We start from the raw sequence: 25,194 nt of genomic DNA on the forward strand, positions 1-25,194 counted from the left end.
GAAGCAGCAAACCTGTGCCTTCAAAAGGTCAATCTCCAAGATACTTCTAAAAAAAATAATTTTTTTTGATGGACAAAGTACATCTAGCAGAGCAAAAAGCTTTTCTCTTATTCTTCCCAGCTTCCCCTTAACTCTTCTTACTACAAACCACTTTACTGCCATGTTCATTCAACAAAGCTAATTACTTTCACAGCACAGAATATAATGAAGACGTGTTAAATCAGAAGATTTTAAAAGAAACTCTGTTAGAATTCACAAACCAGAATGATCAATGGTGCTGAAAAACTAATGACTTGCTTAACACTCTTACTCTAAAGTAGTCACTGTTTTTAAAAGAATAGCTTATAAAATAGGAATAATGGAGGAAATTATCATTTAACTACTTACCTGAACAGCATCTTCAGAATTTCCTAAACATTTGTGTATGGCACCAAGAAGCAAATTCCTCAAACCAGCAGCCGATGAATCATCCACATCATGACAAGCTTAATGAAAAGATTCCAGTAAAAAAGGTGGATTGAAATACTTTCTTAGACAAGAACTGTGATTTACATTGTCTTTTCGTCTGATATTTAAATTTTGCCAGAAAAAGCAGATGCTAGTAACATTAATACAAAGACAAGTAAGTTATTTTCTTTTAAATACAACCTATTCTGTATGAGCCTCATCAAGAAATCCGTCACTCAGGAGAGCAGTTCCTAACAGGAACGAATGGGTTGAAGTCAAAGGCAGTTGGTGTGTCCTTCTCACAAGAGGAGGACTGATCTCTACTGGTCTTTGAAATATCCACTAAAAGGTAAACTTAAAAAACAATCATCTCATTCTGGTGCTACAGGACACTGGTTAGTCCCACATATTGAAAGAAAAATACACAGTCCAAGTTAGAAGGAGCACAGGGTAAGCAATTCAAACAAACCTGACTTTTTCTGAACTGAAGCCAAGTAACAGATGCACAAAAATTTGTCCTGGACTTAAGAACCCAGTCTAGAGTGTTTTGGCATCACAATTCTCAGTGATGATGGGAGGATAAGGTTAGTTTGACAGACCTTAGCTGGTCCACAATCTGGGGACAGACTGTGCCACAGCTGAGTAGCGCTCTGTTTCCAGGAAAAACTGAATCACAACGCATGGAACCCTTTCTAAACGAATCAGACTCCATTTTGATCAAGCTCATTAGTGCCAGCTCTGCTAAATCAAGGCAAGTTCCATGAGAAGCCACTTGCACTTGCCCACACCAGTACCTCCAGGAAGTAGAGAGTACAGGGCTTTTCATCTCATAACTGCTGTGTCTGGAGCAGTGGAGCTCCTTAAACATTTTGGCTCACAGCATAAACCCTGTCAGATCTTAACCAGCTCTGCATTCACAACACAAATAATCCAAAACCCTAAGAAGCCACCTATGGATAACTATGAGGTGGCTTCATGAAGTATTTGCATTGTCAGTTCTTGTGTGGATTACAAGTCTCAAGCTATTTGGCATTTCACTTACAAAGATGCAAGTGGATACAAATTAACTCCGCCAAGTCAAGTTCTAGCCCTGAGGAAAAGCCTAGAAATCCACCCCAACAAATTACAATCCAATTGCTCATGACAAGAGGAAACAAATGTGGGAAAAAAACTATTATTCGTGTTTTTGAAATAACAATAAGCATTTCTGCACATAAGGTGCAGAAATAACACTCACTGCACAGAAAACCTTCAACCAGGGATGGCTAATGCAGATATGTTTGTCAGTGTCAAACTCACAAGTAATGTATCTCTGAATTTGAACCCATACTGCTATTTCACATTAAAATGTGAAACACTGACTGGAAGCTTACACAAGGGAGACCTACACTGCCTCTGAGTGTGCAGGAGAAAATACAAACTCCTTACACCCTATTAAGCTGACCACTCTGAAGGTAAATGACAGCCAAAAAATATACTCAAATTTATTTTGATGTAAGTAAATCTGATTTTAAAGTCTACCATTACCTTTGTGACTAGACAACTAGGAATCTGACTATAACCCACTGCCATCACGCAATTTAAATGGACAAGTTATTTCAAATTAAAACTGGAACGAACACCACAACTAGTCCTGACTCCTGACTTTAAGACTGGAGTTTTCTAGCCTAACATGAAAATTGTGTACATGTGTACATGAAAATTGTGTACATGAAATCTGTGTGTCCCTGCTCTGGACACACTCCAACAAGTCCATGTCTTTCTGGTGCTGAGCACCACAGACCTGGACACAGCACTCCAGGTGGGATCTCACCAGAGCAGAGCAGAGGGGCAGAATCCCCTTCCTGGACCTGCTGGCCACACTCCTTCTGATGCAGCCCAGGATGCAGCCAATAGGCTGCCAATGCAGGTCACGTTGAGCTTCTCTTCAACCAGCTTGAAACTGTTTGCAGAATGCAAATGAGTGATTGCTGGATGGAGTAAGAAGCACTGAACACTTCATGATACACACTGCTACAATAGCTTCACATGGCAGACACCCAAAGTCTGCTGGAGACTAAGGAAGAGGCAACCACGCACCACTAAGAAGGTCCCAGGACAAACAGAACACCTATCATGTCAGAGATAACCTCACAAGCTACCTATTTCCTCTCAGAAGAAAACTGCAGGAATGAATACGTTGTTTTAATTTTTTTTTCTATTTTGTTGCTAGGTTTAAATGTTTTACATTTTGCTCAGTGACTTGGAATAGTAACTATCATGCTATTGTTTCATTTTAAACAATGATTACCAAACAGCTATATGCAGCAGGCAGTTACAACTTCTCCCAAAAACTTGTAAAAATGAAGCATTAGGCTGAATCATAATGGGTCACTATTCTTTTGTTACCCACCTGTATTTTGCTATGACACATGCACACAAGTCAAAATGTTGATGCTACTGCAATTAGCTACACAACAGAATAAAATCCTACATCTCATTTTAAAATGTAAATAAATTCATCAAAGAGCCATATATACCTTGACTCATATGCTGTAAGTTCGAGAGGGAACAGTTTGGAAGGGCTTTCCATAAGTATAACACTTCAATGGATGCCAGGACACAGAGCTCTTTGGTTGGTATTTGTTTCCTAAATCTATCTGCCTGCAAAGTGCAAGAAAGAAGGAATGGAGATCCATAATTTTTTCCTTTAGAGGGAACATGATATTTACAAACACTCATTTTAACTGTTTTATACAGTCACACAACAATTTTATGAAAATAAAGTCAGTGGTAACTTTGCCTAAAGATTTTATGACTAAAAATCAAAATCTTACAACTAATTTAAGAGCTTACATATTGATCAAAATTAAAACCTCCTTGTATGCAGCCTGACTGGGTTTCACTGTATTTCACAGTCCCAATACAAACTGACTGGATGCTGAGACAGTAGTACCATCTGCAAGATCACCAGTTGAGAGCTATTTCCTAGAAAACTCCTAGTTCTCAAAAACAAGTAAGGCTTTCACAAACAAGACAAGATGAAAAGGAGTAAGGAAGGCAAAGCTAGAAGGAAAATTACCAAAGCAACTATAGTATCATGTATTTTTATCTTTAATTATTAACTTTGCTTATAGAGTGAATAGCTAATTCACATTTCCTTTGTCAGGTCCTTCAAATGACACTATTATTTTTCCACCCTATTCCTTCCCCACAAATTCTACAGAAGCAGGACAGCAGAAAAGAAATGCATCCTGCTAAAGAAAATACTGAAAACTGAAAATACTAGAAACTGAAAATACTAAAAACTGAACTGTCATCAGTGTACCAAAACAAGTCAGCCTATGCAAAAACTAACCTTTTTCACTGAAAATTGTTCAATCTGATTGTTTTTTCTCTTGAAAAGCTTCTGAACTTCCTTGAACACATTCTGAGCACCACTGACATCACCAGTGGCTCCTTGACACACTGCAAGAATACAGAAACAAAAATACATTAACAGTACCAGGATATGAAACAGGAAAAAATAGGATGAGATATCATACTGTCACAGAGAAAACTTCCAGAAAGTTCCACACACTCATTTCCAGAAAGTTATCTAAACGGAAGATTTGACCAGCATGGTAAGCTCAACTCCCCCAGGTACCCTTTGTGCTCATTAAAAAGTTGGTATTACTTTTTATACCCATTAAAGGAAGTAATACCACCAAGCCTGTGAAGTGGTAATAATTCTATCTACATGGAGAGGGGTGTACAGACAGGCAGGTACATGTCTGAGCATGCAAGTGCTCATTATGAAACAAACACAATTGTCCAAGTCAAGCCTGGCACACAGCTGCATCTGCAGCAGGCAGTGTGGAAGGCACTACGTGCACCAGCAAGTTTCCCAAGAGAAAACAGTGCCAAAACCTTACCACATCACTGACTTACCATTCACCCAACACCCTGGATATACTCACCTGCTGTTAAATAAGCATAGTAGCACTGGGACCACCTGGACTCATTTTTAAGCCTTTCGAAGGATTCAAAAGCATCTTTGAAGTTCATCTCTATCATGCTGCACCAACCTAAAAGCAACACTGATTTAACTTCAGGGGAAGTACAGTAATTCAAACTTGGTGTCAACATTATTGGAACACACAGTTCTGTTGTGTTTTGTTATAAGCGCTGGAGCACGTTTAACAACTATAAAAGTAACTGGAAAATTAAAAACAAGAACAAATGACATACATTTAAAGTCTGGTTTAAATTTACTGGGACATTTTGAATTAGAAGATTCCAAAGGAAATAATGAATCCAAATTTCAGAGCAGGAACAAAAATATATAGCAAAAGCTCTCATTTTTAAAATTTAAATACTACATTTTGTAGAATATTGAAACTTACAAAGCTACTTTTTCCATTATTATTATTTTCTACTGTGACAAGCTCCCATTTAAAGCTGAAGCAACTTATCTTCTCCACTATAAAGACTTGTATGCAAATTAAGACCATATATCATATCGTGCTATTGACAGAAGGAAATGAACAAGAAATACAGACACTGTGAACTCTGAAGCCTCAAAATTGATTAGTTTTTGGCACAGAAATTATGAACCCATAGACAAGTCAGATGAATTTATTTCTAATTTTAAATCATACTCAGTAGGCTAGCAGTTTGCCCTTGATTCCACCGTCTACTCTCTGATTTTGCATCACCTTATACTTGCAGATAATTTTATTATGAAAAAGTGCTGAATTCTACTTGTCCAAACAAGAAGATTATTACCATAATTTACATAAGACAAAGGCCAGTAATCTAAAACCTTTTTTAAAAATGCTAGTAAGAAGTCTCCAGTTTGTTTACTGAAGCTGCCAGTCAAAACTTGAAAGTGAGCTATTTATGGTGTAAACACATCCAACATACCTATTTCATATAAGCAGACGTGTTGAATCTCCCTTTGGTCTGTTGCAAGTTCCAAAGCAGTATGAAATGAGGTCAAGGCACTATTAATTTGACACTAACAAAGGTGAAAGAAAAAGAGAAAATTCAGACACCTGAGATTTAAAATTTGTTGGATAATTTAATATTGATAAAGAAAAAATTCATATTTCTTTTAACAGGTAGTTAATAAAAACTAGAGTAAAGGAGTTTAATAGTGTAATAGCATTCAGGTCAGATCATGTCTCCACCTTCAACCTTAAAAATCAGTGACTATATTCCTCCTATGTGCTATTAGGCCCAAAATTCATTTGGTTTGTGCGTGAAGTTTTTAAGTTATCTCACTTCTACTTTTACTAGTCATTCCACCTTGAAAAATCATGTTTTTAACATCTGCTAATGAGGTTTAGCTTTCTGCACAAGAGGATACCTTTAGTGTTTGATTTCATTTATTTTGAACTTTTCACCTCTTCCCATATACCTCAGAAACCCCTTCAAGCAACAGTTAATAGAGAATTCATAAATGCTGCATGACACATAAGAAGATAAAAAAGCATATGAGAGAAAAAGCATTTTGATAAAATCATTAGCTAACAACAGCTCAGCAAAAAGAACTGACATTTTTCTAAGAACTAGAATGATAGGTCCTTTGACTACCTGGTTTTCCCACTCTGGGATGGGACTTTTCCCTGTCAATCGTTATGGGGGGAACAAAAATTAGTATTTAATTAAACATACTATATATTCCAATACAGCCTATACCAGCTTTAATACGGTTCCTGTATTTATCACATAAATCTATTATAATTTATACAACAGAATAATTTTAAGCCCCTCTCTGCTGACTCAGCATGTGAGCAAAAGAAACCCTTGAATATGCAAACTCACCATCTATGCCAACATAACTGAATTCAAAAATTCTTACAAAAATCTACAGCATTGTAGTTTATGACCAGGCACACAGAGAGCTCTGAAACGATTGTGTTAGGTTTTCTCCTTTGTCTCATCAGGGAAAACTGGTTTAGATGCTAAGGAATGATTTAACGGTAAATAATACACATTGCATCAAGACAACACAACTGCCTGCACTGGGAGCCACAGCTGCATCAATATAAACACTGTACACTTGGAAGGTACATCAGTGATTGAAATAAGATGCTTGTTGGCAAGGCAGAAGAATACACAACACAGAAAGACAGGCGAGTTATATTTGCCCTCAGAATTGTTAGGGAGCCTGAGCCAGATGCACTTTGTTCACTCCTGTACCAGCGCATTCTCTCCACTACACAAGACTCCACTGACACTGCATCACCCCAACAAACCTTCCCAGAAAGAACTGCCATGGGCCCAGTCTTACAGAAAAAATAAAATAAAATAACATCAGTTTAGAACTTTATTTCTGTGCTAGGAATTCAAAAGATCTGCAAATCCATGTCTTCTGCATTTCTGAGGAAAATGACAAAAAGGAAAAAAAAAATTTAAATATTTAGTTCTCTTCAAAGATACACTGCCTTCTAAACCCCTAACCATTCTGAAATAGAAATCACTTATTCCACGACTACTGGCAATCAACTCATTGTCTGCAATGCTGTACACCTGCCTGGGGCAGCACAGGAAATACCAAGCACCTTGCAATGACACCAGTTTGCTGAATATTCAAATCTTCTATACCTCACCTCTCTAACTCTCCAGATCTCTCACGTGTTTTGACATCTGACTAAGTTCTCCTTCAGCATCAAGCTCATTTAAGTATGTTTCAGAGACATACATTAATAATTAAAGTTTCAATCATCTCCAGGGATTGCAGCAACATCCTGGAATATTAATTACTACTCTTGGTGTTAATTCTAAAATTAATTACTTTCTGTTTACTGCTTAAAAGAACAAACAAAAATAATTACAAAGTCCTAGGAGTCTGCAAGTGTAAAATCCTGGCTGCACCTGAAATTGATGATCTTGAGATTTATAAAGATATAAATCTCAATTACAGGCTTTTAATTCCTTCAATAGGCATCACTGACATCTCTTTTGGACATAATACAAAGACAAAAAAAAGACCAACTCATAAAATATGTAGTATACAGATCTACAAGATCATAAAGAGGATTAAAAAACCTAATGTGAGAAGCCTAGTCTTATATTCCAGACTTCAGAATAAAACTAAAAGCCAACCCAACAACTAAGCATCTACAGAGCTTACCAAGACAATTTGGCATCCTGAGACAGCATTTCCCAGAGCCGTTCTGGAATCTCAGAACATTTTCCCTCCCTCTGAATTCTCTGTTCTCAATCACCACTCTGAATTCATAAAGCTTTAAAGAAGTCATGCTCAGAAATAAGGCAAAACCAAAAATCAACTTCTAAAAGCTAAAAATTTACACCAGAGGACATTATATGGATGTTTCAAAGCCTGTATTTTCTATTCCTTAACACACTAAAACCTATTCTTCCTTAGACAAGTCACAAAATCAAACTAGAATAAAACTAGGATATTTGTATTTTATAGGAACAAGTAACAAGAAAAGTCAGCATAATTCCTGAAAATAAACCTTGATATTACACGTGCTCTGCAATTTTTTTTTTTTTACTTTAGACACTACTGTGATTTTCTTCCAGAAAGTTCATTTAAGACTTCTCAATACTTGTTATTACTCTTGTCCTCAGTCTGCTTTCCTGTACCATACCCCTCTCACCCCTAAATAAGAATTATGGTGCTGATACCATAACATCTACAAAAGGTAACTAAAAAGCAAGAGGTGCTTGTAGGCATTACATTTAAGCACGTTACCACTGCACATTTTCTGCAGCCTGCTCATCAACCAAACTTTAGAGCACCTGAAAGTACCACTGGTGCTCTACCTGTCAGCTGGAGTATTTGGTACTTTTTCCTTCAGACTATTTACATGCACCTACACCAGTGGAAAATAAGAGTCAAGCCTCAGAACCTGAAGGTTTTTTTGCAGTTTGCAGCCAGAGATTTCCTGCTGTTTATATACAATACATATTTTGAGGCTGGAATATGTACCATATAATCACAAATCCATAAAAGCAGCCTTAGTGAATTATGCAAAGTCAGTAAAATTGCTACTTTTAATACACATTCTCTTAACCTACTCTTTGGAAAGCAAAAAGACATTTGATCAACCTAGCAGCGCAACCTTTAACTTTCTGGTGCACTTTCATTTCAGTCTTTCCGGATCTTCCTTTCCTTTCTCTTAACTTGCCCAATTCAATAGTCTCCAAATGCTTTCAGACTTTTCTCTCGAAAATGTGAATCTGGAAAAAAAAAAGCTGATAGATAATCTGCTTCACATTTATTGCACCTGTAAGGCTACGTCTTCAAAAACTGAAGTCTGCTAAGGGTTTTACTGACTAATATCCATTCATGGTTTTTGAGGTACAAAGCATTATTCAGTCCCGTGCTGTTCATTCGCCTTTTATAGACAGGAAGGTTTCGCAGAGACAGTGCTTTCTCCTTGACTGCCCTCCTTGGCAATTTTCTCTTTTGTCAGATTTGTGCCTCACTGTCCAGTCCTGAATTACTGCTCCTGCCCTTTGAAGAGTTTCCCTGTCTCCAAGGGTCCATGGGCTGAACTGTGCTTCTTACTGGTTTTTTTCCATAGAAAAGAAAAGACACATACATACAGTATGAAGGCTTCCTAATGGAAGCTGAATATACCATCAGCTGAAGGCTACAAAAAATGTATGCACGATCACAGGAAAAAAAAAATCTATGGACTGAGTGCTAGCAGGCCCTAATACAAACCCTACAACCACAAATGGAACACACAAGGTCTTCTCAGTAACATCTAAGGCGCCTTCTATCCATCTGTATTATAATATTGTGATATTGTGTCACAGAACTGTTTAATGATGACAGATGTAAAAGAAGGACTCTATTATAAAGTATATAAGCTTCAGCTCAAGGTATACTTTTAAGTGCCTATAGGTTAAAATATAATTATGGGAAGGCACCTGGAATAATATCCCATGTCCACTGGAAAGAATTTAAACCTAACTGCACTTACAGTTTCAAGGAAGGCCAAATAACTTCCTAGGCTTTTGCAGGAGCTCTCCTCACCCACCTTAGAAATGATGAGGAAATTACAACTCAGCATATTCGTCAGTAATGTCAGAGTTTCTGTGCACTTCTGGTTCAGAAACACAGAATTGTTTAGGTTTAAAGAGACCTCCAAGATCAGCCCAACCTTTGGCCAATCACCACCTTGTCAATTAAACCACAGCACTAAGAACCACATCCAGTCATTTCTTGAATACATTCAGGGACAGTGATCCCACCACCTCTCTGCACAGTTTGTTCCAAAGCTTAGCAAAAGCACACCCCCTGCTGTGAGTAAATTACTCCTGATCACCAACTTGAACCTCCCCTAGCTCAGCTTGAGGCCATGTCCCTTGTCCTATTGCTCACTGCCTGGGAGAAGGGATCAATCCCCAGTTGGCTACACACTCCTTTCAGGCAGTTGAAGAGAGTGATAAGGTCACTCCTGAGCCTTCCCTACTCCAGACTAAATCCCAGCTCCCTCAGCTGCTTCTCAAAGACTCGTGCTCCAGACCCTTCACCAGCTGTGTTGCCCTTCTTTGGACACACCAACAACCTCAATGTCTGTCTTGAACTGAGGGGCCCAGGACTGGACACTACTTGAGGTGAGGCCTCACCAGTGCCCCTCACAGGGGACACAGTCACTGGCCCTGCTGGACACACTAATATGCCGTGGATGCTTGTAAGACCAATGCCCAGATTCAGGACACACGTAAGCACAAGTGTGTTGTGCAGAAACCCAGTGCAGCTCCCCATGCCATTGCCACCAGTCACATTCCTTCCCTCACTATTATGCCAACAGCATTTAAGCAAATTAAGCTGGAAAAGTCCTACCAAAATCCAGAAGAGCCCAAGAAATTTCAATTGAAACATTCAGACTCCGCAAAACCTCTGTGACTGAGCACCACTTGGACTAAAGAAATGATGGGGGAAGGGGAAAGGCTGCTGAATGGAAAAGCTCTCATGAAAACACACACATGAATAGCAAAGGAACCTTTTAATTCCTGTCAGCAACGAAAAAGCTTTTTGCTGACTAAGGGCATGGCTACACAGCATAATGCACAGCATTCTGCCTGCCTGAGCTAACTTAGTTAACATGGCCACACTGTCTCCATTCACTTGGAGCTAAACTTCACTATCTCCATACAGTATCTGGAGTGTATTATAGAGTGCATTAGTGCAGTGCAGTATCATAAAGTGCATTAAATGTTGCAGTAAGATTACATTTAAACAGCTCTCCTTTGAAATATTACAGTTCTGCAGACAGGGACTGACTACACAAAACTGACTGACACTTATCCCAAATATATTCTCTTTCTTAACACATACACTCAATCTATTAACAACTTATGTTTCGACTTTTGCCATAACTTGCCCTAAAAGTCAGAAGAACCATCTGAATTTTATTCCTCATTACATTAAAAGACCAAGGTATACCCTGCATTCATTGTGTAGTTATTCCCAAAAAAATTGATTTTTACCATAAGAAGGGAATAGGCATATAAATGAACAAAACCCACCAAGGTCTTTCCTACTCAGGCAACAGCAATACTTTCCCAAGAGCAACGACTTGCCTTTGACAATGTAATTCCCAAAATGCACCACTGCTTTTAAAAAGACAGCAAAAAAAAAAGAAAAACAACATTCAAATCCCATGCAGGAATATGCCTGCAAATCTCAAAGGGCACTGAAGCCTGCTCCTCTGCTCTTTTACTACCTCTCTGAAAATACTGAGCTACATCTGAAAGACTTAGCTGCAAATCTAGCAAAGAACGACTACCAATATCAACATCTCAATTAGTTCTTGTAATTATAGTGTTGACATGAAGGGTTTGAACATTCTGGGCTTCTGCCTTTGTGTTAGGTTTTCTGGCTCATGTAATTGCTCAGAAAATATTCTGGCCTGATAAAAGCAGCAGCTAGGAGTTGAGTAGCACTTCAAACAGATTCTTAGAGAATAACTCAGCCAAAATCCACAAGGCTGCTGCAGTGTTTGAATAATGCTTTGCAATAGCACTCACAAACACATTTTCAGTGAATACATTTCTGCTCAGGTCAAAGCTCACCCTTAGTAACAGAAAACATCCTGGTGTGGCCTCTGAAAAGCAAAGTAGTTATTTAAAGGAAACTACTGCAGAGAATTAGCTGTATACAAAAAATGCATAAAGCAGAGAGGAAGATAAATACTATGGACTCAGCAGATAATACTCAATTTTAGCTTGACAAGCAAAACTGAAATAGCTCAAGAAATGTGAGTGGCCAAATGCACTTCCTTTTAGCAGAGAGTCGCGGAAGTATCAAGTAGCTGAAAAATAATTTCAAAATGTCATTAATTCAGATAGATGCAGCGCAAGAGCAAGGCCTGCATGTGAACTTGAAACTAGGAAGGACTTAATCCAATCTTTCTTGTCTTTCCATGTACCTGCATCTTTAGTCACAACCTGCTGAAGCTTGCACAGTTCATTCACATCAGAAAAATGTAAGGAACGATCAGGAAGAAAAATCAGTCTAAAGGATGAAAATGTGCAATACCTCTAATCGCTGTATCCTTCCCTTGAAGAACATGAACAGAGAAGAATTTGGATATGCAGATTCTTTTTTGGCAAGAATTTCTTTTGCCTCCTTCAATCCTGCCTTGTTATCGCTGCCATCAAGGGCAAAAAAGGGACGAACAACTGTGTGGTACCACAACAGAGCTAATCTAAAAGAAATGTAAGAGTAGAAAGGATTACAGCTTGTAAACAGAAATTTAAGGATAACATTCTACACAGACAAACTTTTAAATTATTCTGGAACACAAAGATAGATATGAATCTTGCATTATACAATCTGGCTTTATACTTTAAACACAATACTACTGCCATACATCAATGTACTCCTAAACTGCACCTGAACATACAATTTAGAGCACATTACTACACAAAGGCAAAGAAACAAGGGAGCTCATAGCATGAAAGACTTTAGATCTCAGTAGAGTTTAGAAAAGAAAAACCCACAATAATACTTTGAAAATTAACTCTTTACTAGAGAGGTAAACAAAAAAAGCCAAACAAAAAAAAACCCCAAAACAAACAAAAACCCCAAAACCAAACAACAAAAAAAAAAGCCCCGACAAAAATCAACAAAAACCCCTGAGCACACACCAGCAGCATTCCCAAAAGTAATGCAAAAATGAAATACATCCTGTGTTCAGAAGGGTAGATATTTACATGACCTACATCACTCCTGGAAACAAAGGCAGAGCACAAAGATTTCCAAGACTATCTGAAGGAGGAAACATCCCTCAAATATATCATTTTTCTCCCCCAGAAAGGAGAAAGATCAACAGGAATATTTAATCCTAAGCTTTTTGAAATAAAAAGAATCCCAATTCTTCTTCTGAAGTAGAAGAGACTTCAGCTCTACTGTCATGTTTCAAAATTGACACCGGATGGTACCTGCAGTAGGTCCAGTAATAAAAACATTAATTTTTAGATAATGGAATAATAAAGCCATTTATGAGGGCAGTTTAAATTAGGTCTGGCCAATCCTTCAGCTCTTGAAAAGACCTGAGTATAGTATGAAGTCTTGGGAAAAAAGAGGACACAAAAAATACTCCCTTTAAAATACTATAATGAACATTTCATTTTACTGAGATGCTAAAACAAACAAAAAAAATAAAACAACTGAAAATGTTTTGTGTTAGTAGTAAGACAAAATGGCTAAATGAGACCAGTGACTCATGCTAAGTAGTAGCTCTCCACAGCAGAGAATATAACTCAGGTAAGTTCACACAGCCTTCAGGGGGAGCTTTTATTTACTTTGCTGTGCTGGCATTTAAATTATGGGATATTAGAACTGCAGGTACTGAAGAATACAGCAAAATACTGACCCAAACCCCAAATACATGTAAATAATTAACAGCAGAGATCTCATACATTAGTGAGTGATGAATTTACTAAACCATGGTATGTTAAACAACGAACTACCAGTTTATTTTACCTGCTGTTGTTTCCTTTAAAGCAACATGACTTTTTGGTTTTGACTTTTTCCCAGTTACTTACTTTTAGTACTAAGTTATCTACCAAAGCATTTCAATATAGCTACTCACGTAGCTAAAGGGGCCTTCATGTCCTTACTTTCACTTGCATACATCAGTGAGGAAAGCCCCTGTAGGCGGTCTCCAGGAAAACCCAGCAGGTTGATGATTTTGAGCAGGTTTGGGGGCACCATGGATATGCAAAGATGAAAAAGTCCATATCCAAAGCTAACAGCACCTTTCAGTCTGTTTAGCGAATCCTCCGTTACACCTTCTGCAGCAATATGATTATCATTTGCAGCATCAGAAGTCAAGGATTCCTGAGTTGTTTTCTTCTGATATATTTCCTGAAGTGTATTAATGTCCGTATAGCACTTATTGTAAATTTTCCAGGCTTTTCGGAGTATCCACCCACCTTTTATATATGCTAAAAAAAAAAAAAAATCAAGGAAGAAAGAAATACTTCAAGGACATATTTCAGAAGCGGAACATCCTAAGTAGTAAATGCTATTTTCCAAGCCCAAGATGCTCTCTCTATTTGCAACAACTTAGCGTATAAAGGATTTTGTAATAGCCACTGCTCCCTCAGAGAGGCCTTGCACAGTGGGCACTACGAAGTTCGGTGTGTACAGCCACAGCAGCACACAACGCAGAGGCAGCTCCACTCAGCGATGAGGCAATACAGCTGTCAGAGAGAAAGAAAGCAATCAAAGAACTTAGTGCTGGATTTTGCTCCACTACAGGGTGCAGATGACCCGGCTGCCTAGCAAACAGAGAGAAGCACAACTCAGAAAAGATTACACCTGTCTTAAGCTCAAATTGTGTTAAAACACAGTTGATGGGAAAATACGAAGAAAAGCCTTTTCCTTTGGGTTAGACAGTAACATTTCCAATATTGTCACTTCCCTGCCCTTTGCATGAACACAGTGCCCTACAATTAAGGAAAAGAAAACCCACCAAAAAACTACATGGTTTTAAAGTATTTTTCAGTTTACTAACTTCCTGAATTTCAAAAGCAATGTGGGTACCTGAATTTCCCTAGAAATTCCCTAGAAATGGTCTTGAGCATTCTTGTTTAAGAATGACAGCATTCTCAGTCTGTGATCTTAACAGCAGGGTAAAGAAAGACATGACATCAAAAGAGGAAGATGTTCAATTTGCCTATTTACATGGCAATCACCTTTGTTATAAGCACACCCTCTAATAATGATAAGTGTTAAGCATAAAACAAATGGGGAATATCCTTGCACACATCAGCTGTAAAAACAGACACCAACATTTTGGCTGTGACAGGGCCCTGAGAGTGAGGCACTGCAGTGACAAAGACTAACTAAAAATATAAGAAAAGCATGTTTTAAGCAGCAGTGTTCTAAACAAATATAGCCAGATTTGCAAAGATCAGTGTTATAACTAATGCCAGAATTAGACCATAACAGGTGGGGTGTGTCAAAGAAAAGCAAGATGCTATTAATACCAAACAACTCTATAAAAGCCTTTGATGCCTTTGACAAAACCCCTCCCAAATCACAAAAAAATCCCAACGTTTCTAGAGAAAGTAACATCACAGACTAGACTGCCTCTTTTTGGATTCTTGTTATACAAAGAGGGCATGAAGATAGTTTGACAGTCTTAAAAAAACTGTACTGAAAAAGACTGTAAAATTTGAATTCTCAGTTATGACAGAAGGGTTCTGTCAACATGAACTTGGAAGTATTAAAAAAAACAATGAACCCTCTCTCTTGAGATGATTTAAGCATTAGAATAAAAAATGAACCCCCCAACCTTGATTCAGTTGCATTACAAGGCAAACATGACTCCCATTTTAAGTAATTACGTCATTTTTTGGCTGCACAGAGTACCTTAAAATTTATGTGGTTCACCACAAGATGAATGCTCACACAAATATGCACAGCAGTGTAGCACGCAGGTAATAAGAAAAACCCACATTTTACCTATCCTACAGATAATGATTCTGCCCAGAGCTAACCACTGTGTCCCAATGCAAGCATGAAATGGAAAAGATGTGGTACAGAAGAAAAAAAAGTACAGTTTTACACTTTGGTTCCACCGGCGTGCTGTCATTAACAGTTCACTAACACAGCATAACCATAATTTATATGATATTGATATAGCAATATAAAATAATCTAACAAATTAAAACAAGGAATTTCTGACTTTTTAGATATAAAAATTAAATCCAGACAAATCACTGAGTTGATTTCCCAACATGAAAGTAGTCAGACCCATGACAGCTGTGGTAAACACTAAGAGACGGCAGTTCAGTATTGCCAGGAGAAGCTAATGTCATTTGGTCTGCCAACAACTTCATGATGAAACTATTTCTAATACATCCACGAGGGTGGAAAAGAAAATATAAAATGTGTTAAGCATGTGAGAAACCAACTTGCGTGGCATCATATGCTTCTTGTCAAACTGTTCCAGGAAGAAAAACACAAGGAATTTTTCTCCCATCCACCGATCAGAAATATTTGTCTCCTGGGTTTTTTTCATTAAATTACACTGATTTAAATAATCTGGTTGCTATTTCTGTGCAGAAATATGATAAAAACAAAGAATGTATATACATAAACAGAAAGATACTATACTTTAAAACACAAAATAATGGATCCAATAGCTCAGCAATGTCAGTAACTAGCAGTCACTGAGGTAGCATTCAGCTGCTTGGAATTTTAACTTAAGAATTCAGGTGTATTTTTTGCTCAATGAATAACCCAAATATATAGCATGTTCTGCAATTCTCTACTACCCACTTTAGTTCTCTGAGCTGCAGACAAGAGAGAAAGGGAACAGACACCACCTTCAGTTACAGCATCCAACCCAGTTATGCAGCTGCAGAATACATACTGAAACAAGGGAAAAAAGCTTCAAGAGGGAGGGAAAAAATAACCACCACTAACAAAACTCCAGAACTGCATCAAAAATAGCAAGAAAACTCTTCTGCAACACAACACATAAAGTAGACAGAAATATCTCCTGAATTTCTGCTGACAGGAACCAAACATATTCTTGATGCCATAACTTGGAATAAAACAAGTCTGCACATCACAGAATGCATTATATCTTTGACTGAAAAATTTAGGTGTTATTTTAAATAATCTGAATGTTATTTCCTCATTTCCTTGCAGCTGATCAGCAGAGTTTGGTCTGTCTGCCTTTTCTTGGTCTTCATTGATTTGGTAGAAACCTGAGATATGCTTCCACTTACTGTATGACCTTGGCCATGGTTTCTACAAACTTACAGACAAAAGGATGTTTTAAGATTGTGCAAGAGATGCAGGAATGTAAGAAAACATCAGAAACAGCTCTGCAGTTGAAAGGAAGGGTTTGTATCCAACACAACAGGACTACCCTCTTTGGCATGCAAGGACGCACTCTGGTGACCACAGAGTAAGAACTGATTCAGCAGTTCCATGTTCAGCACATTCATTTAAAATTGCTTTCATTGGCACTTTGTCACCTCCCTGAACTGTCATGAACAGAATACATATGGAGCATCAGGATTTTCCCAGTGGCCTGGATTTAAAAGCCTCTTTTTTCTTACAGGCCACAAAGCACACAGATGCTACCCATCTCCCTCCCAACTTCTCCAACACCTCTATGATAACAAGTAAATTGTCTAAGGAGAATCAATTGAATGCAATTATTGGTATGGAAAAAGAAAAAAAGCCCTAATTTGCAGCAATCCATCTCATTTTTCACCACTACCTACACAAAGGCAGAATACCTCTGGAAGTGTACTAGTCTTGGAACATTTCAAATGGAACTGTGCTTACAAAACAATTATTTTTACTGAAAGTCATATGATTATTTTATGATCAAGTTTTATAAAAAAGACATGCTAAAATATATCTAAACATGAAAGCCACAGCACACCTGATAACTCTTGTTTTACAAACGAGAGCACAGCCAAGTAGACTTGACAGTCTGCTACAATTATTTGTCTTTGCAGACGATCTATCATGGATAGAGTAGATTTTCGTCCATCAACCTGTTTGGAATATACAAACACAAAGCAGAATAAAATATTAATGAAGATAATACACAATACTTGTTTAAATCTGAGAAATTAAAAAATCCAAAATTAACTGCAAATGGTAGTATTATTACTAAAATAACTCAGCATTTTGAAGTTCAAAACTACACTAAAATTTCTCAGACAGATTATCAAGCAAAATCCTACTTAACAGAGAAATTTTACACATACACCTGTTATCTTCCCCAAGGTTCTACAAATTGTCAAATCAGATTTAAATTTTATTTAATTATTACGAAATGCATAAGACATGATTAACAGATATTAGACAGGAAGAGCACAAAAAAAGGTGTATGACAAGTGGCAGGGTAAATACAGTGCATTTTAAGAGCAGAGAGTGAAGTACAACAGGTTCAACACTTTTCACCTAGCAAACAAAACACTGAAGAGAAATGGCTTCTTTTTCTGCTGTGTCACACTCGGCAGGCTGTTCACTGGATGCTTCTATACAACTACTTTAATTTGTTCTGAATCTCCATGCTTTATTCTTCCTTTATTATTTAGAATGAAAAAACTAAAAAAGGAAGGAAAATTCCCTAGGAATATGCCTGGCTCACAGCAATCCGCAGCTTCAACATCACAACTTTTGAACCTTACTAGAGCATGGATGAATTAAAGTAAGCCTGAATTAGACAGACTACCAGCTTCCTGAAATAATTTTAGTAGGTCATAAATTTGCATGTTCAGGAAACAATTACTAACATCAACAAAAACTGACAGTTTAGAAGACACTTCACTCACCTGAGACTAAGTATTTTAGAACAATTAGGAAATAAAAGTAAAATATTTGACTAAATTTCCAAATTTATTATTAATCTCAATGGCTCTTCACATACCAAAAATCATATTTTCAAGATACAAAGAGGACAGAAAGGAAGTTTACAGAAAAATTTACTCAATACATAAATTATGTTCTTACATTCTTTTTAATTTTATTCTTGATTGTTTCTATAACTCCAGCTTCTTCACTTTCACAAAGTTTCTCTGTAGCCTTTAAGTCATCACATGCCAGTTGCATTTTCTCCTCTTCAAACGTCATCATGGCATTCTATTAAAAACCAAGCACATTTGAATGATAAAACCGACAAATACTTTTATTTCTATAAAGCTGTAGGACAGTAAAAATTTTCATAAAAACCAGACAATAAAACTTTTTAAACTGAATAGTAATACACATCTATCAGTGCAAACACTTGTAATACAGAAACACCAAACTAGAAAATTGAGATCTTTAACAAGATTTCAAGACAATGAACTCAGAACACACTAAGGGACCTTCATATACAGTCAAACTGAATGCACTGTCAGATAACTTTAAGCAGAAGAAAAATTCCTATACATTCATTTTTAATTTTTGTTATGTAAGGCATGATCTGCATCTGTGCAGGTATCTGTGTTTATTCACTTGTATAAATAACAGGCCCTCAAAATCAGTAACAACAAGCAGCTATTAAATTCTTCAAAATAATAGCCACAGTCCCTCCATAGGTGAAAAGAAAAAGAAACCACATCTGACTCAAACTACTGCTGAACAAACTGGAAAAAAAAATTCAGGACAAGTAACTTCTTTTCTTGGTGCTTATTAAACAAAAGCTCTGAATGACACAGGCACACCAAGTGCTGCTGCTATATTTAGAACAGCAGCTAAGCAAGATACTTTCAAGATCCTCTGATGCTGCACTGGTTCAGCACATCAATTCAGATAAGCAAGCCTGAGAGATTCTCTCTTTCCTTTCTCCTCTACACCGACTTAAAATTAAGCATATGCCCCAGGAGCTTTCCTAACAAGTGTATTTTTCCATATTGCATAGTAGAGAGAATTCATATTTATTTCATTCACAAATCATGTATTTCTGGCATATTATAGTAAATTCTGCCTTTCAAAAGAGTATTACCATAGATAATTTCTGGTGAGATCAAAGATGAACCACCAAAGTCAGAATAAAGACAGTGTAAAAACCAAGATCCAAACACTTTCTAATACACCTGCTCAGTTTTTATATATGGCATTATAATTCCTAGTAAATTATATAGAAAAAACATTTAACAAACCTAACTTGTTCACTGTGAATTTTTAGTAAATCAATATTCTCAGTTCTCATCTATCCAAAATGAAAGCAATGTGAATGGATTGAATTAACAACTTTCACCCAGAAGTACAGATGGAGAAATCTTCAATAGCAAAAGTTACAAGAAAAACAGGCATTCATGAGTTTTATTTTAATCAAATAAATAAATAACTCCACTGCTCACTTAAGAGAACTTTTTATTATGGCTCTGTTAATGGAACACATAAATATTTAATACATTTAAGCTGAATAGCAGAACCTTTACTTTCTATTTAAACCACATGGGTACACAAGCTTTACATAGCATAATGCCTCATTCTCCAGTAATGTTTAATCTATAAATTTGGAAAAAAAATAATAGTCTTAGAAAAAGAAAAAAAAAATAGAGTATCATGAATACATGTATGCACATACGGCCATGAACCCCAAGAGATGTATATTCTCTGCTCTCATCTACTCACCAAAAAACTGACAAAACTGGCTCCAAAACTCATTAATGGGCTATGGTTTCTGTAAAGAAAACAGAAAATAGTTACTATATTTGTACAGATTTCCTGTAATAAAGATCCACATTGAATTCCTTTGGTTTAGCTTGTATGCTTGTAAATGCTTGGTGGGTGTTTTGTATCAAGTTACAAAGATATCTGCAAAACATAATGGAAACAGAAAACCAAAAGCTTCATATATTTTACTGTATTGAATACATCTTACAAAAATAACTTTTCGGTATTACAATGCAGCATATTTTAATTACATATTTTAAGAGAAGCCACTGCCATCAAAATACATTCAGTTCGGGTCAAAAGAAAAAGCTACTAAAAATTAAAAATCTGCCAATTCTACTCTCCTCTTGATTCACCACAACAATTTTGTCCTAGAAGACAAATGTTAACTGGCTCTATTAAGTGAGTCCCATTTCCAACTGTTTCTATGAATTTAAGTTAACCTGCCCACTAAAAAAATGCATCTACTACATAATGAAGTTATTTTAATACAAGGTTCTTAAAAGGCTTACAGTTTTGTAGCTGTTTTAAGCTCAGAATCCATATCTTTCTACCCTGTGTGGATCAGCTTTAAGATGCTTCAACCTATTCTGCTCACCGGGCTATTCCCACAGGTGAAATCACAGCTAGATCAAAAAATTCAGGCAACCAAAACCATGGTAATACATCAGAGAGGTTTCAGGAGGCTACAGTAATGACACCCAGAGGGCCCTTAAAAAAAAAATTAAAACGTCAGGACCTCAGTGGTACCAGTGATTCACATTGTTCAGTGGTGAGCTTCCAGGTTATATAAAAACACAGACTTCCAGGATTTAGGAAGTATAATTTGGGCTACAGAAACATATATTGCTACAGCAAAGCAGCCGATTTGTTTTCAACTTTATTCTACAAGGATTATATTAAAGCAGAGTTTTAGAATAGCAGAGATATTGGAAAAACATGGAGAAAGAAGTGTATTGTTAAAACAAGAGTAGTTTGGCTGTTAGGTGTTTTGTTTTTTTAAAAGAAACAGTCACCAACATTTCCCCCCACACACACCTCTTCCCACTTTTAATCTAGCATAAATATCTAAAAGCAAGACCACGAACAAGAATAATGAGAAAGAAAAACAGGGAGGACAAACAAAGCATGTTGTAACAGGAAAAACCTTCCCTTTTTATACACACTGCTCAATTCTGTATATACACCTAAATGCAAGATCAATACAACTTGTCACATTTCCCCATTATTTTTTCCAAAGGAAAAATAGGTTGAGTACTCCCCCCTTTGATAGCAGGCAACAAAGAACAGCTGCCAGCAAATGTCTCTGCTTCTCACTACCTGAACTGCCTTCTCCCAGCAGCTGTGTTACACAGGGCAGCAGCAATCAGCCACACAAACTGCACTTGCTGCAGCTGGCACTTCCAGCATGAACTCCTGCTCCAGAGGGCACACGGCTCCCTCATAATCCCTTTCTCAGCTCATGAGGTATGTGGGACCATCCAGCAGCCAGTCCTACCACCATACTCCCATACTCCCAGCACAACCTTCACCACGCATTCCAAGGTCACACCTGCATTGTCAACACCCAACTGATCTAAAACTGCAGAACAGATCAGCACAACACCACAAAGATCCTTTTCATGCCTGTAAGTATGAAGCTATATTTACATTACATTTCAAAGAAGTTCAAAAATAAAGCAAATGTTTCATTTTTGTGTCAAATGTTTCATTTTTGCGTTTCCTCAGACCCACTTACACAGAACACAAGCAGTTCTGGGGAATTAAAAGACATTAATGTTAAAAACTGAGACAGTTAACTATAGTTGAGAGCCAACTGTTCTTTAAAGAGTACAAAATATACTGAAGCAATGAAAATTTGCCCAAGTATTCCAATGTATATTTGTCTGAGTACAGCAGAGTTTTTTCCCCCAAGTACATACTTATCTTTTTCATCTGACCCTTCAAAACTGCTTCCACACTTGCACTCTTGACACTCACTGCTACTTCTGCTCCCAATTCATCCCCCATGATCAAAGATGAAACAACAAAAAAATCAAGAGCCACTTTATTATTCTGAAATTATCAGTAGCTATAACACATGAGGTAAATGTCACAGATCAGTTCTTTTTAACTTTCACTCACTCAATCTATAAAAAGCATTGCCATTACAGCACATATGGGCTGTAGCACAAAAGGACCCTGAAGCAAGGAAACACGATGCATAATATTATCCTGTGTCTGGGAGATGGTTCTGTTGAGACCATGGAGTTTGGCAATCAAAACATCAAAACTTTACTGTAGGACTCCCCCACACAGAGTTTGTGTCATCACCAAGGGAAATAAGGAACACTTCTAGCACATTCCTACATAGTCACTGGGTAAAAACTATAATTGCAGCTTTATGGAAGATCATTTAGCGAGCTAATTTCAGTGTTTAAAACACAATTTTAAATAACAACCATGTTATGTGCTCAGTCTTTGTGAGTATTATGTTGACTGATGAACTCTTCAACAGTTTAGGGTCATCTTTTCCTTGAGAGCCAGGAAAAGTTTCAAATGGCACAGTGCTGTCCCAGTAAAAGTTGAGATGTCACGAAGGATGACAGTAGGTTTCTGGGAAAAACAATCCCACAGAAGGCTCAAGCTCCTTGTAAGTGACCTTCAGCTTCAGACATGAAGTTTCATCCTATTTGACAGACAACTGTAAAGTTGTTAAGATACAAAAAAATGAGACAGCACTTGAGAAGGTACTAACAGCAAACCAAGGGCTGCATCAATGCTGACAGGACCTATGGAACCAAATACAAATTAACACTGGGACAATGCATTACCCAAGTTGTCCTCATGACTTTGAAGGCAATTACCTCCATTAAGTAAAGAAAAATCTCAAGACTTTTAATTAGCTCAAAGATGAAAGGGAAAAAAAAAAAATCAGTCTCCAGACATATTTTGTAAAACACAGTTTGCACTTCACCTGGGAAACTAGGACTCAGGAGGTATCTTTTTTATAAGAAACTATGTTATTAACACCATTACTGCAAGATACCACAGTAAAAGTACTACATATCAATAAAGTTGGCACATGTAACTAAACTTAAGTCAAAACTAAAGAGCACTGAAGTAGAACTTTCTTCCAGACCTATAAACTAGCATTACACATGACATTGCTTCTCCCAAAAAACCCTGACGGATTTGCCTCATTTCATAGCATATATTTAAGTTATTAACTCACTTTCAGACGAAAGGTGTCCACTATGCCCCATTTTCACACATGATGATAACATTCAGGGGTTTTAAGCTTTGGTTTAATAATGCTGAGATAATACAGCCCAGTTTCACAATTAAAAAATACAACAGAACTGAAGCACATAAAAACAAACAAAAGAATATCAATTACTTCTCAGTATTTTCTTTATTTTTTTTTCTACAGCTATTTCCAAGACAGTATTTCACTTCTTCACATCAGCTTCTAAAGCTACTACAGTCTAGCTCAGGTTTAAATTTGGAGTAATGTAATTAACTTGCCAACGCTTCCTCACACTGTTTTTCTAGTCATCGCTACTTTAACCACAGTCCATCAAGAATTCCAGCAATCATGCTGAGAGTGATGCTCAGGTTGAAACAAAACTAATTAATTCTGTCCACAAAGTGAAAGAATAAAGCAAAATGGCATAATTCATATAAGTTCACAGATAAATATAGAAGCAGGAACTGAATATTTTAAAACAAGGCATAAAATATGTAAATAGAAAGGTAAGGAATTTACTGCAACAACATTCAAATCCTTTGGTCATTATTCCATCACAGATTATTTTAAAATGTGTTCTAGAAGTTGTTTGTGAGACTACAAACATGACAGAGCCACCTCTCATCCAATACTGGTAAATGAAATACCCATGGTAATAAAAGTGTCATGGAAGCATTACTGTATTATATCACATTGAGAACTGCAAATATCAGATCTAGGTTTAGTTTACATTTCATAATCAGCCTGAATTTGTTTTGTTAAATGAACCCTCAGCATACATTTCTATTTTTACTAGAAATACACAACCAAAAGAGAAATTCAGGAATATAAAAATAATTCTGTGGCCCTGCTCTATCCAGTTTTATCCGATTTGTTTTGTACTCCTGCAAATTAATGGGAAATTGTTTTGCTCTAACTTCAAGCTGTGAACTTTAGACACACAACATCAAAACACTGCAGATTAGGAAAAGAATTTTCAATTGTTTGTTTAATTTGAAAACTAGTTACAAAGATGAGAGACATGCTAGTTATATCAGCAGATTTATACTAACTCTCCACTTGCATCTCTAAATCTGTCAGAATTGGGGACTTAAGCAGAACCTTTTTTTTCCAACCTGACCAAAATCACTTTCCACAACCAACTACTGCAGCTTAACTGAAACCATGTAACTTCTTTAACACCTCAAAAATCCTGAAGTGGATTAAAACAAAAATGTATCTATCCTACCACAACAGCCTGAAATATTCTACCAGAAGCAGATCAATGAGTGGGTGCTCTAACATGAGTAAAAAGTCTTTAAAGCATTTGCATCTTTCACAGAATTAATTTAGTAAGATCTGCTTACTATCACACCTCTTCTGCCATCTCCAAACCTGACTTCTAACCTCTGAGTTATAAACCCAGATTTTAGTTCAGTTTTCTGTCATCTTCCCTTGGACTTCTAGCCACCAGATACTGCCCCATATGACAAATACATCTCTCAACCTCCTTCTACCCTTTCTACCACTTCCTCTGGCAACACCACCTGTCTCTGTCAAGAAGTCCACAAAAGTGATCATCTCTGCATACCCAGCTCCTGGAAGATTTAAACTGCAGAATGCTTAAAATATTTCTAATCTATCCAAATAGCCAGAAAACTGATGCTGGTTTTATGTGCATCGTTATTAGTATTACTCTGCCTGGCACTGAGCAATGAAATCTCACTTCACTGGGGTACGCATTTAGAATACTGCTAATAAAAATCACTTCCCTTACAAATAACTCCATTTTCTATACATCATCTAGCAGCTGCTCCTCTGCCCATGGCTGCAACAAACAAAAGCACACAGGGTTGCTAGCAGGGCACTCACGATTTATTCTCACGCTGCCAATCCAGATGCTATCATCCTTTGCCCAACCAAGTGACGTCAGCTC

The 25,194-nt window shown here is 37.0% G+C and overlaps 1 protein-coding gene across 2 annotated transcripts in view; it reads right to left on the reverse strand.

Annotated features, from left to right (window-relative positions):
- TTC39C (tetratricopeptide repeat domain 39C) overlaps positions 1–25,194 on the reverse strand; it is a gene marked incomplete at its 5' end in the record, with an annotated part of 33,943 nt that overhangs the window by 3,098 nt on the left and 5,651 nt on the right. The window contains 10 exons of one of the 2 annotated variants that reach the window (XM_084220488.1): positions 388–485; positions 2,967–3,090; positions 3,785–3,894; positions 4,386–4,493; positions 5,332–5,425; positions 11,939–12,107; positions 13,497–13,851; positions 17,319–17,433; positions 18,398–18,526; positions 20,009–20,057. In XM_084220488.1, coding sequence (XP_084076614.1) covers positions 388–485; positions 2,967–3,090; positions 3,785–3,894; positions 4,386–4,493; positions 5,332–5,425; positions 11,939–12,107; positions 13,497–13,851; positions 17,319–17,433; positions 18,398–18,526; positions 20,009–20,057 — 1,351 coding nt within the window. The remainder of the gene's footprint in view (positions 1–387; positions 486–2,966; positions 3,091–3,784; positions 3,895–4,385; positions 4,494–5,331; positions 5,426–11,938; positions 12,108–13,496; positions 13,852–17,318; positions 17,434–18,397; positions 18,527–20,008; positions 20,058–25,194) is intronic. The other variant, XM_084220489.1, reaches the window with a different exon arrangement.

The sequence above is a fragment of the Fringilla coelebs genome (assembly GCF_963513975.1).
Source record: "Fringilla coelebs genome assembly, chromosome: 1".
Classification (NCBI taxonomy): Eukaryota; Metazoa; Chordata; class Aves; order Passeriformes; family Fringillidae; genus Fringilla; species Fringilla coelebs.